The sequence below is a fragment of the Balaenoptera acutorostrata genome, chromosome 18 (genome assembly GCF_949987535.1).
Source record: "Balaenoptera acutorostrata chromosome 18, mBalAcu1.1, whole genome shotgun sequence".
In the NCBI taxonomy this organism is placed as follows: Eukaryota; Metazoa; Chordata; class Mammalia; order Artiodactyla; family Balaenopteridae; genus Balaenoptera; species Balaenoptera acutorostrata.
The window spans coordinates 5,280,869-5,294,407 of NC_080081.1; the positions used below are offsets into that span (position 1 = coordinate 5,280,869).

Below are 13,539 nucleotides of genomic sequence, written 5' to 3' on the forward strand. Positions count from 1 at the left end.
TACTGCCCGGGAATGAAGACATGACCCTAGAGGGACTCTTGGTTATAGACAAGTTTTGTCTAGTTAGAAATGTGTTGAGAATAATGCAGCCATAGGAAGACATTTGCTGCTAAGTCATACTCTTGACGGGGGGAGGAAAGCAAGATGTAAGCTCCAGTTAAGTGCTTCAGAAAAAACAAATTCTGTGACTGTATTTATAAAGGCACAGAAAAAGATCTGGGAGGATCTAAGTAATTAACAGTGGATCCCACTGGGGGGTTGGTGAAGGAGGGCTGTAAATAATTGTTTTATAGTGAATAAGAATGTGAAAGTTAAAACCACCAGCAGTTGGTTCTAGAGTATGATCTTGTAAAAGATAATCTGCCCCAGATAAGAGCCAAACTAGAAATACCCTAAACAACTTACTGAGCATGACGCAAGGGATTCTTAGTTTCACTGTCCTGGTTACTGTGAAAGCCCCAAGGAAAGGGGAAGACCTGCTCGTGCTTTACCAATGAAAAGACCTTAAAATCTGCTTAGGTGGAAGAAGCACCATGAATATGAGGTGGGTGAGAAGTCATAATAAGATGTATTAATACATGCTGACTTAATACATATGTGATAATGCTTTTTTTTTTTCAAGTGATTCCACATAAGGAGAAAATCTCAGTGCAAGTGCGAGAGAAAGTAAGATGGGAAGTGTGCATCTTAATTTTAGTTTTGAAGGTTGAGCTTTGAAAGGTAGATATAGTCTTGTTTGTAAGGCCATGGATATTTGCAGGAGAGATGAACAGTATAGTTGCTGCAAGAAACACTGAAGCAAAATTACCCAGTACGTGGGATAGAATTCCTCTTAGAACGTGGTGTAAGAGACTGTATAGAGGGAGTTCAGTTTGTGGATGTCCTGAAATGCCAGATTGTGACTTCTAGAGCAAAGGTTCTAAACTTGGTATACCCTGCCAAAGTCTTGATCCCTTCTGACCCCGGGGTAGCTGTCTGAGTGCCTAGGGACAGCTTGGCCTCCTTATGTTCCTCTAATAGCCTTCTTTGTGTACCCAAATGAACCATAAAAATAGGAAAAGATTAGCAAAGCATATTCTAAAGCAGTGCTTTTCAAGTGGTGGTAAAGTTGCCCAGATTTTGTTTTTGTCTTTTAATCCCAGTTTGTCTCAGACCTCTACTTTTGCAAAATACAGTTAAGATGAATTATTAGAAAAATGAGGTCAGATTGCTATAGAAGTTTCTAAAATGCTTATTCTTGGCTTCTGCATATCTTATTGTGGATCAGTTACAGTTTGCACTGTCGTTGGTCCATGGGCCATACTTAGAGTAGCACTGCTCTAGAACCCTTGAGTTTGACTTCGTATTAATAGACTGTGCAGTGACGCTGCTCTGACTGCATGTTATCAATAAAACTTCAGTGAAAAGGTATCTTAGGGAAAAAGAAGCTTGAATTTGAGGAAAATTGGTAAAAATCTGGACATAACTAATTTGCTTCTTGTATTCAGTAACGTTGGAAGCATAAAAAATTATTGTTCCTGTTGGAGAGAATTAATTTTTATTTGGTTCTATTGGTGGCCATGTTGTTGCAGGGAAAGTAGAGTACCCTTTGTGTAGGAAGAGACAAGAAAATGTTAGTGTATAAACATGCAAGGCACACTATTGTAGTTTCTCTCATTTTTATCATCCTTTCCCCTTCCTCTCAATTTTGAGCACAGTTCTTTAATCTTTAATCTTTATACACGTTTCCTAGTATTTACACTAGGAAATACTACATGGAATATATTGAAAGTCTTGTTAAAATAATAGACATATGAATAAAAAGCAGTTTGGAGATAAAAGTAGCCAAGATGTTAAGTTCTCTTAAAGGCTTTAGTGTATTAATTGTGGAGACAAGGACAACTCCAAGAAAAGTCAGCTAATGATATGGAACTATTTGGTAAGTGGTATGAGTTACATGGGGTAACTGACATAATTGCCCTGGGAACCTTCCTGGAGGAGATACCCTTGCTCTGGACCTTGATGGACAGTTAGAAATTGAATTTAGGGTGAGGACAAGAGGGTGAGGAAATGAAGAAGGGCAGAGACCTTTAGGGAAGTAGAATTAGAAAAAAAGCAAGAATGTGTGGGATCTCTTGGGATAAGCAGTAGTAGTTGTAGTAAACCCACTTTATGTGTAGTCAGAAAGTCAGGTTTTGAAAGCAGATTAGACAGTTTGGAAAAGAATATACCCTGGGGGAGATTTCTTGTCTATAACCATGAAATAATAACACAATGATCTCTTGTAAATCAATAAAGGAGACCAACTTCCTGAAAGGGGGAAAGAAAAAAAAAACTCCTTCAAGATGTAAAAGAGGTAATTTCACACAAGTAAAATAAAAAGTAGCTGTCATAAATTCCTGAAAATAAATCCCAACCTTAATGGGAAAGCAAAGAAATGACCCCTCTCTTTTCCTTTTTCTCTAATACTACATAACAAATTTGAAAAGACTTTTTTTTTCCCCTGTTAGTACCAAGTGTTGGCAAGAATATGGTATAAAGAGACCCTTTATATAGTGCACTATCCTGGAAGTTTAAATGGATGTGACCATTTTAGAAAATAACAATAAATCAGTATATACCAGGAACCTTAAATTTTAATTCTGCTCCTAAGAACTTACCTAATGGAAACTGAATCCAATACAAATCAATTCACACACAAAAATGTTTTCCCCTTATTTGAATAGTGAAAATTGCCCAGGTTTTTAGATAAATTATAACACATACAGTGGATTTTTCTGTAGTCAAAAAGCATCTGATAATACAGGGGAAGTAGCTAAATACAAAACTTAACATATACATTATGATTTTCCTAATTTGAAATGTATATTTGTACATTTAATAGAAAAATATGCCAAGTACTGAGAATAGTTATCTCTAATTGGTAAGCCTATAAGTAATTTTATACTTTTCTCCAGTTTCTACTTTTTTTTTTTTTTTTTTTTTTACAAGTAATGTGTATCACCGTTATGATCAGGTAAGAATGACTAGTAAAGAAAGTAAATTTAAGCCACGCTTAGACTCACTTTTAAGTAAGCCCTCATGACAAAACTTCAAAGATTGCTCCCAGTGATGACTGTAATAAGGAACAGATTAGCTAAGCCATATGGACTCTCATATATGATAAATGTTAAGTGGTCTAGACCAAGAGGAGTTTTTGCTCATTTTAGTTCCAAGTTGTTTATCAAGATACTTGATTTTGGGCTTCCCTGGTGGCGCAGTGGTTGGGAGTCTGCCTGCCAATGCAGGGGACACGGGTTCGAGCCCTGGTCTGGGAAGATCCCACATGCCGCGGAGCAACTGGGCCCGTGAGCCACAATTACTGAGCCTGCGCGTCTGGAGCCTGTGCTCTGCAACAGGAGAGGCCGCGATGGTGAGAGGCCCGCGCACAGCGATGAAGAGTGGCCCCTGCTCGCCGCAGGTGGGGGGGGGGCCCTTGCACAGAAACGAAGACCCAACACAGCCGAAAAAGATATATAAATAAATAATATACTGATGTAGTGTTATTAAAAAAAAAAAAAAGATACTTGATTTTATCTGTCCATAGGAGGCAAGAAAATATTAACGAACATACGTATTTGATTTATAAAATCAAACAAAAATTAATCCAAATGTGGATTGGCTTGACTTGGCTTTTTGGCAGATTGGTTCCTAGTTCTTGGGTTAGTATTGGCATTGCACAGCTATCATCAAACATTTGAAAGGCTGTTGTTAGTACGATGGAGAATTTTAATTTTCTTTAAAATGTTAAAAGTAGTACTTAAAATTTTTCAAAGTCCTCTTCTTCACACAGTTTTTAGTGATGCGTCTGGGAAAAGCCCAGATACTACTCTGAAATGTATATGAATCTTATTTATTCAGAACGGGAAACAGACTAAATGAAGGTGGTAGGTGTTGCCATGGAATGAAATGTTCTAGGAGGTTATGTCAGTAGGAAAAACGACCCCTCAAACTGTCCCCTGAAATTCTGGGTCTATAGTATATTTCCTCTCTTTAATATTGAAATAACTTTCCCCTTTTTCCTTGCCAGTTAGGGAGATTTAATGTGCTCATTGTGCTATATAACATGTGGTATCTCACCAGTTTGAGAGATGAAAAGATAGTACCATGTTTACAAGTTGACTATATATGAAATGTATTCCACATACTTAAGTTTCAAGTAAACCAGATCTCACTTTGCAATTAAGAGATAGCTCTGAAAAGAGTTCCTAGGGAGATGTAAGAAAGAATTTTTTAATGTTTGTGTAGTAGACAGAAAAATGTCTCCTGCCCCCCAAAAAAGATATCCATGTTCTGATCCCTAGAACCTGCGAGTGTTACCTTATATGACAGTTAAAGAGTCTACACAGATGTGAATAAGTTAAGGATCTTGAGGTGGGGAGTTTATCCTGGATTATTACTGTGCCCTAAGTGCCTCTACATGTATCCTTATAAGAGGGAGATGGGAGGAGATTCTACCACAAAATACACACAGGAGAAGCCTAAGACAGAACAGAGAGAGATTTGAAGGTACTGGCCTTGAAGACTGGAGTGATGTGGTCAGAAGACGAGGAATCCTCTTAGCCACCAGGAGTCGGAAGAAGCAAGGAACAGACTCCCTTAGATCCTGGAGAGGGAGCACAACCCCTGCTGACACCTTGCTTTAGGTCCAGTACTCCTGATTGCGGACTTCCGGCCCGCAGAATAATCTTGTGCTGTTTTGAGCCTACCTAGTTTGTGCTAACTTGTTACCTAAAAATGTGGACGTGTTTTTGGTATTGGACAGTGGGTAGAGGCTGGAAGAATTCTGAGGTACATGATAGAAAATGCCTAGACTGTTGGTAGGAATATGGACTTTAAAGGCACTTCTGGGGACTTCCCTGGTGGTCCAGTGGTTAAGAATCCACCTTGCAATGCAGGGGACGCAGGTTTGATCCCTGGTCGGGTAACTAACTAAGATCCGACATGTCGCAGGGCAGCTAAGCCCACGCACAGCAACTAGAGAGCCCGTGTGCCGCAACTACAGAGCCCACGCACTCTGGAGCCCATGTGCTGCAACTGAGACCCAACACAGCCAAAAATAAAGAAGGAAATCCCTTTTTTAAAAAGGCACTTCTGGTTAGGGTTAGGAAGAAAATGAAAGCATGTTATGCAAACTGGAGGGAAGGAATTCCTTGTTATATAGTGGAAGAAAACCCAGCTGAGCTGTGTCCTACAGTTGTGTGAAAGGCAGAACTTATCTAAGTGATGAAGTTCATATATAGCTGAAGATATTTCTGAGTAAAGTGCAGTCTGGTTTCTTCTCAATATTTATGTAAAATGCAAGAGGAGAGTAATTGAGGAAAGAACCAAGAAGTAAAATAAATGAGAACTTGATGTTTGGGGAAAATTTTAGCCTATTTAGATTGCAAAAGATGCTAAAATTAGATTCACTATTAGAAAAACTTGTTCTGGAAAGAAGGCTAAGGGTATGATTGGACATCCTTTTGCTAACGCTGAAGAGTTTATGCCTGTGACTCATAGGTTACCTCAGCCATTTTAGCAAAAGCCAGGATTAGATGAGATTATCTGGAAAAGACCTGTGGAAGAACCAGGTCTAGTGGCCTGTTGTCTAGTGGTCTAGTGATATACATGGGAGACCTACAGTGTTTTTGAGGATGTTATATCAGCAGAAACACTGCCAACATGGACTGAAAGGGAGAGAAGACCTAATGATGAAAGGCTTTCAGAGTCCACTAACATAGGAAAAGGTGATATGAAGTCAGAACAGAGATATGAAGGTATTGGCCGAAGGAATGTGGCCCTGGAATATCAACACCTTGATTTTGTTGCAGTGATACTGATTTTGGACTTCTTGCCTTCAGAATAAATTTCTGCTGTTTTAAGCTATCCAGTTTGTGGTAATTTGTTACAGTGGCTACAGGAAACTAACATAGTTGGAAAGAGAATGGGGCATTTATGCTAGAGTGAGTGTATTATGTAAGTTGAAACAGCACAGTACTTAGGATGGCTAGTAATGACATTTATACATTTTAAGAGATAGGAAAATATGGTATGGCATCAAATGTAAATGTCAATTAAATATTTTAATTTGAAAGAGTGGGCAAATTAGGTAAGGATTTTAAATCATTGAGAGGCTTGTTCCCAGTTGATAAGGTAGAAAGCTGATTTAATGATGTTAATGTATTCTTGGCAACAATTTTTTAAAAACTTTCTGGACATTAATGTATTGACATTGTGTGGGGTGGTGTGAAGGATGGAGACTAGAAACAAGAAAGCCACTGAGGTCAGTGAAAAAGGTGGGCACTTGATTAGGTGGGAGCAGAAACAGTAACGAGAGAATTAGTTGAACTTGGTGAGTGATAAGGGTGTACAGAGGGAGGGAGAAGAGGAAAAAGGAAGGAAGGTAAAAGTCTATTGTGGGAACCAGGGAAGACCTGATGTAATCGTGCTAAGAGCCAAGGATCACCAGGCATTTAAGGAAAACTTTCACAAAAAGGAATGAGTACTAAATAAAACAAACAAAAGAACTGAGTAAAAGAACAGAGAATTTAGGCTACAGAAGATTAAAAGAACCACATCTAGAAGAGTACAGTTTTTTTGTGAAATTTATAGGACGTGAACGGTAAAATCCTGAAGGTATCAGATTTCTCTTTTGGCAGTAACAGAGCACTCTCTCCAGAGGTCTGGAAGGCGGGGAGTTTTGTACCCAATGTTCTTTTCAAACCAAGCTCAACTATCAGTCAGTTCCTTCTTGAAGCAATTGTTTGTACTTTAAGTAAAATGGAATTGCAGGAGATGTTATCTAATGTTGGAAGTTTCAAAAATACATTTGTTATAAAGGTAACAAAGGGGAATTAAAGTAAATTGAGAAGAAGGGGGGCTAGAAGGAGTGTGGTGGTATGATTTCTCTTTAGATGAGTAGCTAATGATATCCTGTAATGATAGTTAGTGTATATCCTAAGGAGGTAACTATCAGAATAACTAAATTGCCATGGCCCCTGGGGGCAAAGAGGGAATTGCTTTTTTCAGTCCTTCTTTGTTATTTTCTTTTTTTAACCTTGTACATGAATAACATCATGTATTAGGGTCAAAACTAATTACATTAAATTTCTTTTTAATATTTTTTTTACTCATTGTTTATCTAAAAGGAGGCATACATTATACTTGTTATGGAGGGGAGGGTGCATTAAAGAAACAAAATTGCAGAATGGCAGAGGGAAACCTGAGGTATGTTTTGGGAGGTTACAATGCAGAAATTCACATTTCGGAGTAGGGGCATGATTCCTAATTGTAAGATTTTTTAGTTTTTCCCATCATCCCAGTAGTCACTCCTGATAAATATTTCTATCTTTAGATTTTTGGGGGGGTAAAAATTCATACATATTCCACGTAGAGAGAGTAGTAGATTTCAGCATCACCATTTGCCGAAGAAACTGCTGCTAAGGACCTTGATCTAAAATTATAGACAATGTAAGGAGAATGCTTAGAAAAGAGTAATTTTTATAAAAGCAGTAGGACCTCTAGGTAAAGTGGGAGGGGGAGACAAAAGATACTGGGAAGGGGGTTAAGTAGACCCTTCTACTATAATAGTATGTTTTGCTCTTGTGTATTTCATCTCAACAGTCATTCTTTTTGCGTGGGGTGCAAGGTTGAAAGCCTTTTTGAGACCAAACAGGGTCCTGGGTGTAGTGGCTGGGAAGGACTGCCCCACTGTAATGGCTCTAGTATGGTGGATGTGTTACCTTTCTCTTTGGCCTCCCTGATGTCCACCACATTAGCCTTGTAGGAGAATTTAGTGTTGTTCACCTGTATGAATACGAATGTGCATACCCTGCCCCCATTTGGAATAATGCTTTCTTTTGCATACATTTGAAACGAGGGGAGAGGAACAGTGTACGTGTGCCAGCAGATGGGATCACCAGGAACAAAGCAGCCTATCAGACAGTTAACAGCAGAGGGAGGTGGGAGGCAACGCTTTAGAAGAATACCTAGCAAGTAAGGTGTAGAGTCATATCACACTTACAGATGGATAAGACAGTTTTTCATCACTTGAAAGCCACTGTATTAAAATGAGAGATGGGTTTGGTTTTTCTCAACTAGCCTGTTTTTTTTAATATATAAAATTTTATTGTCAAGACTTATCAGTTTACCAAGACATTCATTAACTTCCAGTTGAAAAAGTTTTTGTCACTTTCAGTTCAACATAGTTTTCTTGTTTTACTTTTATTTATTTATTTATTTTTGGCTGCGTTGGGTCTTCATTGCTGCGCGCGGGCTTTCTGTAGTTGCGGTGAGCGGGGGCTACTCTTTGTTGCGGTGCCTGGGCTTCTCATTGCTGTGGCTTCTCTTGTTGCGGAGCACGGGCCCTAGGCGCGCGGGCTTCGGTAGTTGTGGCTCACGGGCTCTAGAGCGCAGGCTCAGTAGTTGTAGCGCACAGGCTTAGTTGCTCCGCGGCATGTGGGATCTTCCCGGACCAGGGCTCAAACTCGTGTCCCCTGCATTGGCAGGCGGATTCTTAACCACTGCACCACCAGGGAAGCCCCAGTTTTCTTACTTTAGAGCTAAAATAATTGTTTTCCTTCTCTGGTCACTGTACTTAGGCCCTCAGATATTTTTTGTTTGGTTTAAAAGGTAATTCCCAGCATTTATAAAGTATTGCACTTTACAGTGTGTTCTCTCATAATTATCTTATTTCATCTCGTAATTACCCTGTGATATAGTTACTCTGTGATCATTTCATTGTTATTGTCATTGGTATTAGAGCCACTCTTTATATATATAGTAAGGGTCAAAAAAAAGATTTTCCCAGGATTATTGGAGTATTGAAACTTAAAGACCAACTATGCATGTCATAAAATTCTTCTTTGTTTTACAAAAGCCTTATGAGTGTTACTTTTACAAATAGGGAGTCCTCCCCTGATGTATTAGAATTGTTAAAAACTTATTACAGGCCACATTTTAGGATACATGTTTTTTTACATAAAGTAAAGACACTTGTATCTGCATCATTGTTTTTACTTGAAAATGTGTTTTTTTGTTATTCTTATTTTCTGCAGTTTTATTGAGATATAATTAACATAACAGCACTGTATAGCATAAAGATTTGACTTAACATATGATTACCGTGATAAGTTTAGTGAAAATCCATCATCTTTTTTTTTTTGCCAAGGTGTAATTGAATATGCTTAGTTTAAAAGCTGTAATAGAACAAAATACAAATATTTATACATAAAGACGGGAAAGACCTGCTTGATTTCATTTTTAAAAACCATTCCATTGTCAGGTACTTGTAATAGGCACTATATGCTTAGCACTGGGGATAACACTGTCAGCTATAAGGCCTGGTTGATTACAGCTCTCCCTCTATACACATAGACACGCTTTTGTCTCCTGTATTTGTAGACTTCAATGAAACTGAACCTTTTTCTTCACTCAAATCTAAAGATAATTTCAGTGCAGTAGAAATAGTATTTTCTGTCTGTGAAGGAAGTTACTTTTTAAATCTTGTTTAATTTTTTGATTAGGTAATATCACATGATTCAAGATTTAACAGCTACACAGTATTTTCTTTTATATACCATAATGTATTTAATAGTCCATATTGATGAATATTTGGGTTTTTCCAGTCTTTTACAAACCATGTTGGAATAAACTTGTTCAATTTTGCATGTATGCAAGTATGTTTATAGTATAAAATCTAGAAAATTAAATTGCTGGATATAAAAGTACTGTGAAATGTAGTTTGGGGTGGATAGTGCCAAAGTAGTTTTCATAAATTTCTCAAATGGGTTGAGGTTGTGATGTTCAAACCATTTAGCCCCCAAGCTTCTTTCTAATCTGCTTTCCTAGGGGCTGAGTTAGAACCTTATGGAAAAGTGAGTCTGGGGTGTTTATCCTGGAAGGAGTTTTCAAAGCACAAGTGTGCCCCCTAAGAGTCTTTATTATGTCTTGATTCAGTTGCATGTGCCATGCTCTTACCCCAAATGTGGGATGATTTATTAAAACTGGATAAATTTGCATATGAATTTACTAATGGTGATCAGAAGCAGATGATTATTTCTCTTGTAATTATCATTGAAAGTCTAAACAGGAGAATGGTGATTTGCAATGGACTTTGACACACAGGTAGGATTGTCGTAGGAAAGAATGGCGTGAGCTGAGCTGGTGGGGGGCAAGAGAGAAAGGATATGGGAAGTCATAAATAGTACGCTAATCCAGGAAGTTAGGCCATGTCTGTGCACAGTGGAAATCATTGGAAGTCTGAGGGCAGGAGAGCACAGTGCCCAGGAAGGGTGAAGCCAGCGGCACTGTGTAGGGTGGACTGAAGGGCAGAGACTGGAGACAAGAGCATTTTAGGTTTGCGGGGGATCTGGGGCCCTGAACTGGCACGGTGGCAGAGGGAAGGGACAGAGCTCTAGGGGAGAGAATATAAAGGAAGAGAGGATATAAGGGGAGAATTGACAAATCTGAGAGCTGTTTGGTTGTGTCAAAGGAAGAGGGAGGAGGGGAAATAAGCTATACTAGATGCGTGGCAATAGGGAGGCTAGAAAGGGCTGGTTCATTTTAGGGTTAGGCTTGAAGAATTTAAATCTTGAACATGTTGAGTTTTGAAGGTATTGAAGAGGTTTCCCAGCTGGATGTTCATCAGCCAGCTGGAAATGTAGCTTAGGAGAAAGGTATGGGAGAGGTACTTCAGCTCTCCATTGGGTTTCCACCTTATGAGAATACAAAGATACAGAAGTTTGTGAAAATCCACTTGCCCATCTTGCCTGCCCACCTAATTCCCGCTTCTTCAGTTTTGGGTCTTCCTCACCTCTGACCGTACTTGGTAACAGTGGATTTGGCCCACTGTCTTCCACCTTTTAGGATCATTATCCTTCCCCTTACTTGCTCCCCACCCCACCGGCCTCCATCTTAAAGTAAAACAAACCTCTTTCTGGTGTGACTTATGTATTTAAAAGTTGGGTTGGTTTTTTTTTACCTACAGGATAAAATTTAAACGTTTTATTAAGCTGAATACCAGAATTTGTTACCTTTTCCATCTTCTGCCGTAAAGCCTATAATTCAGTCACATTGACTTTTAGTATTCCTGAAAAGAATAACCTATCCATGGAGGACCTTAACCTTTTGAACCTTAGTGTTTCATTTATGGGAGGAGAGAAAATTTTTAAAAGACAAGTTCAAGTGAACAGAAGAATGAGTAAAGGGAAAGGCCACTAAACTTATTGTTAGTTTTTGACCATCTAGAAAACAATTTCAGTAGAATAATGGAGATGGAAGCAATGAATTTTTAAAATTTGACTTTGAATGGAAATAAGGCATTCGAAGGATGCAGTGCATATTTTAAGATCAAGGTCAGATGGGGGGGAAAAGGACAACTCTGATGATAGCTGAGATTTAAAAGTCAAGGGTTAGAGCAGGTTTCCTAAACCTTGGCACTGTTTATCTTCGGAGTTAGATAATTCTTTGTTGTCGGGGAGGGGGGCTGTCCTGTGCCTTGTAGGACGTCTGGCGGCCTGATCTCTGCCCACTGGGTGCCAGGAACACCACCCACACACACGACACACACGGCACACACATGCGCTACATGCACACACTCGCACGCACACGACACATGCACACACGACACAAACGACGCGCACACGCCACACGACGTGCACACGCCACACACGCCGCACACGAGACAGCATACGCACACACGCATACACCACACGCACACACACGAGACACGGCACACACACGACACGCACCCACATGCACACGACACACGAGACACACCACACACACGGCACATGCACACATGGCACACACATGCGCACACACGACACACACACTATACACACGGCACCGCCCGTTGTGACAACCAACCACACACACACTTCCTAATGTCCCCTGGGAGAGGAGTAAAATCACAGCTGGTTGAGAATTAAGGGAGTGGACATGGAATCTTTGGGGAGAAGGAGCAACTTGATGAGGACGGAGCTCGTGAGAATGACCTGAATTTTCTTGGTACAGAGGGGACATCTTCTGTAGAGAACACAGGAAGGAAGTTGGTTGCTTGAGACTGAAGGAGTTGTGAAGGAGTCAGAGGCATTGCAGGAATTTTATTGGTATCTATTTGCAATTAGATAGCATTTTATAGTTAGCCAGGTCAAAAAGGTATCATTTTTTTCTCCAGAAAAAAACTTATTATTTCATGGTTGTATATTGACAATATAATGTAGCTCCGTTGAGGATTTTTGTCTATAATTTTTGTATGCCTTTCTAATTATAAATTTAGTTATAATAATTGGTAATAACATACTCTGAAAAATTCATGCCTTGATTGATAATTGACAGTTTGTTGATCTGGTGCACCGAGGGTGTAGCTAAAATAAAAATAGGTAATAGGGCAAAAATGTATACTGAGCTCGACATGATTTGTAGAAACTTCTTTTCATTTTCACAGTGTTCAAGTGCTTTCCTACAATTTGTTCATATATTTTTCATAAAAACAAAATCAGAAAATGTTGGAATAATTAATAAGGAGTTCTTTTCTAATTCCTAGGTATTTTTTCCTGATACTTTCTGTGTGATCTTAGGCAAGATTTTTTAAGCATATACTTTTGTGTGCTCCTGTTGATGAATTTGTCACCCAGTTTCTGGAATATTACTAATAGAAGACATGAAATTCTAATTTTTTACTTTTACCTTTCAGGCTGAAGAACAGTTGAGAATTGTTGAAGAACAAAGAAAGATTCATGAGGAAAGGATGAAACTAGAACAAGAGCGACAGCGTCAACAAAAAGAAGAACAAAAAATTATCCTGGGCAAGGGGAAGTCCAGGCCAAAACTGTCCTTCTCATTAAAAACCCAGGATTAAATTGCAAACTCTGAACTTTTTACAAAGAAAAATGGAAAAACTTTGTATGGTAGCTTCATGTTGAAGTGGTTTTTTTTTTTTGTTTGTTTTGTTTTTGTTTTTTTAATTTGGAAAATCTGGAAAGTTAGCTTGTTCTAATAGGGGCTATGCTCTGCAATTCCTTTTTTTCCCCTCCCTCCCTTTAATGTCCATTAAGTCAAATCCTTATCAGATCATTGTTATCTTCCAAAAAGCGATATTTTTTCACCTGTTGGATTCTGTATTAGTGATCTGAAGAAGAGCAGATCACTTTGTAAACTATGGATGGTCTGATAAGGTTTTTACTGACCCACTGACTTCAGAGTTATACTCTGTTTACTACATCATAATGCTGGTTTTGCTGACTTTTTGTTTTTTTATATATTTATAAAAAAAGAAAAAGTTGGTAATTGCATTGGAAGCGCCCAGGGTGTTACTGGACCTTTGTGGTGTATTGTTAACCAGTGTCCTCGTGATACTGTTACTCTTGATGTTCCTGACACAGGTAAGGAAACAGTTGGTCAGCTCTGATACAAAATATATATACAGTTCAGTATTGTCTCTGTTCAACTTGTTTTTATTTCATTGACGAAATCAAACCAGCATTCCCCATTGTGTAAATAAATGATTTTGCTGAATAAAGTAAAGTCTTAAATTCA

The 13,539-nt window shown here is 38.8% G+C and overlaps 1 protein-coding gene across 1 annotated transcript in view; it reads left to right on the forward strand.

Annotated features, from left to right (window-relative positions):
* ARGLU1 (arginine and glutamate rich 1) overlaps nt 1-13,539 on the forward strand; it is a 26,284-nt gene extending 12,745 nt beyond the window's left edge. Inside the window, exon 4 of the mRNA XM_007196776.3 lies at nt 12,698-13,539. Within this exon, the coding sequence (XP_007196838.1) occupies nt 12,698-12,862 (165 nt within the window). The 3' untranslated portion in view covers nt 12,863-13,539. The remainder of the gene's footprint in view (nt 1-12,697) is intronic.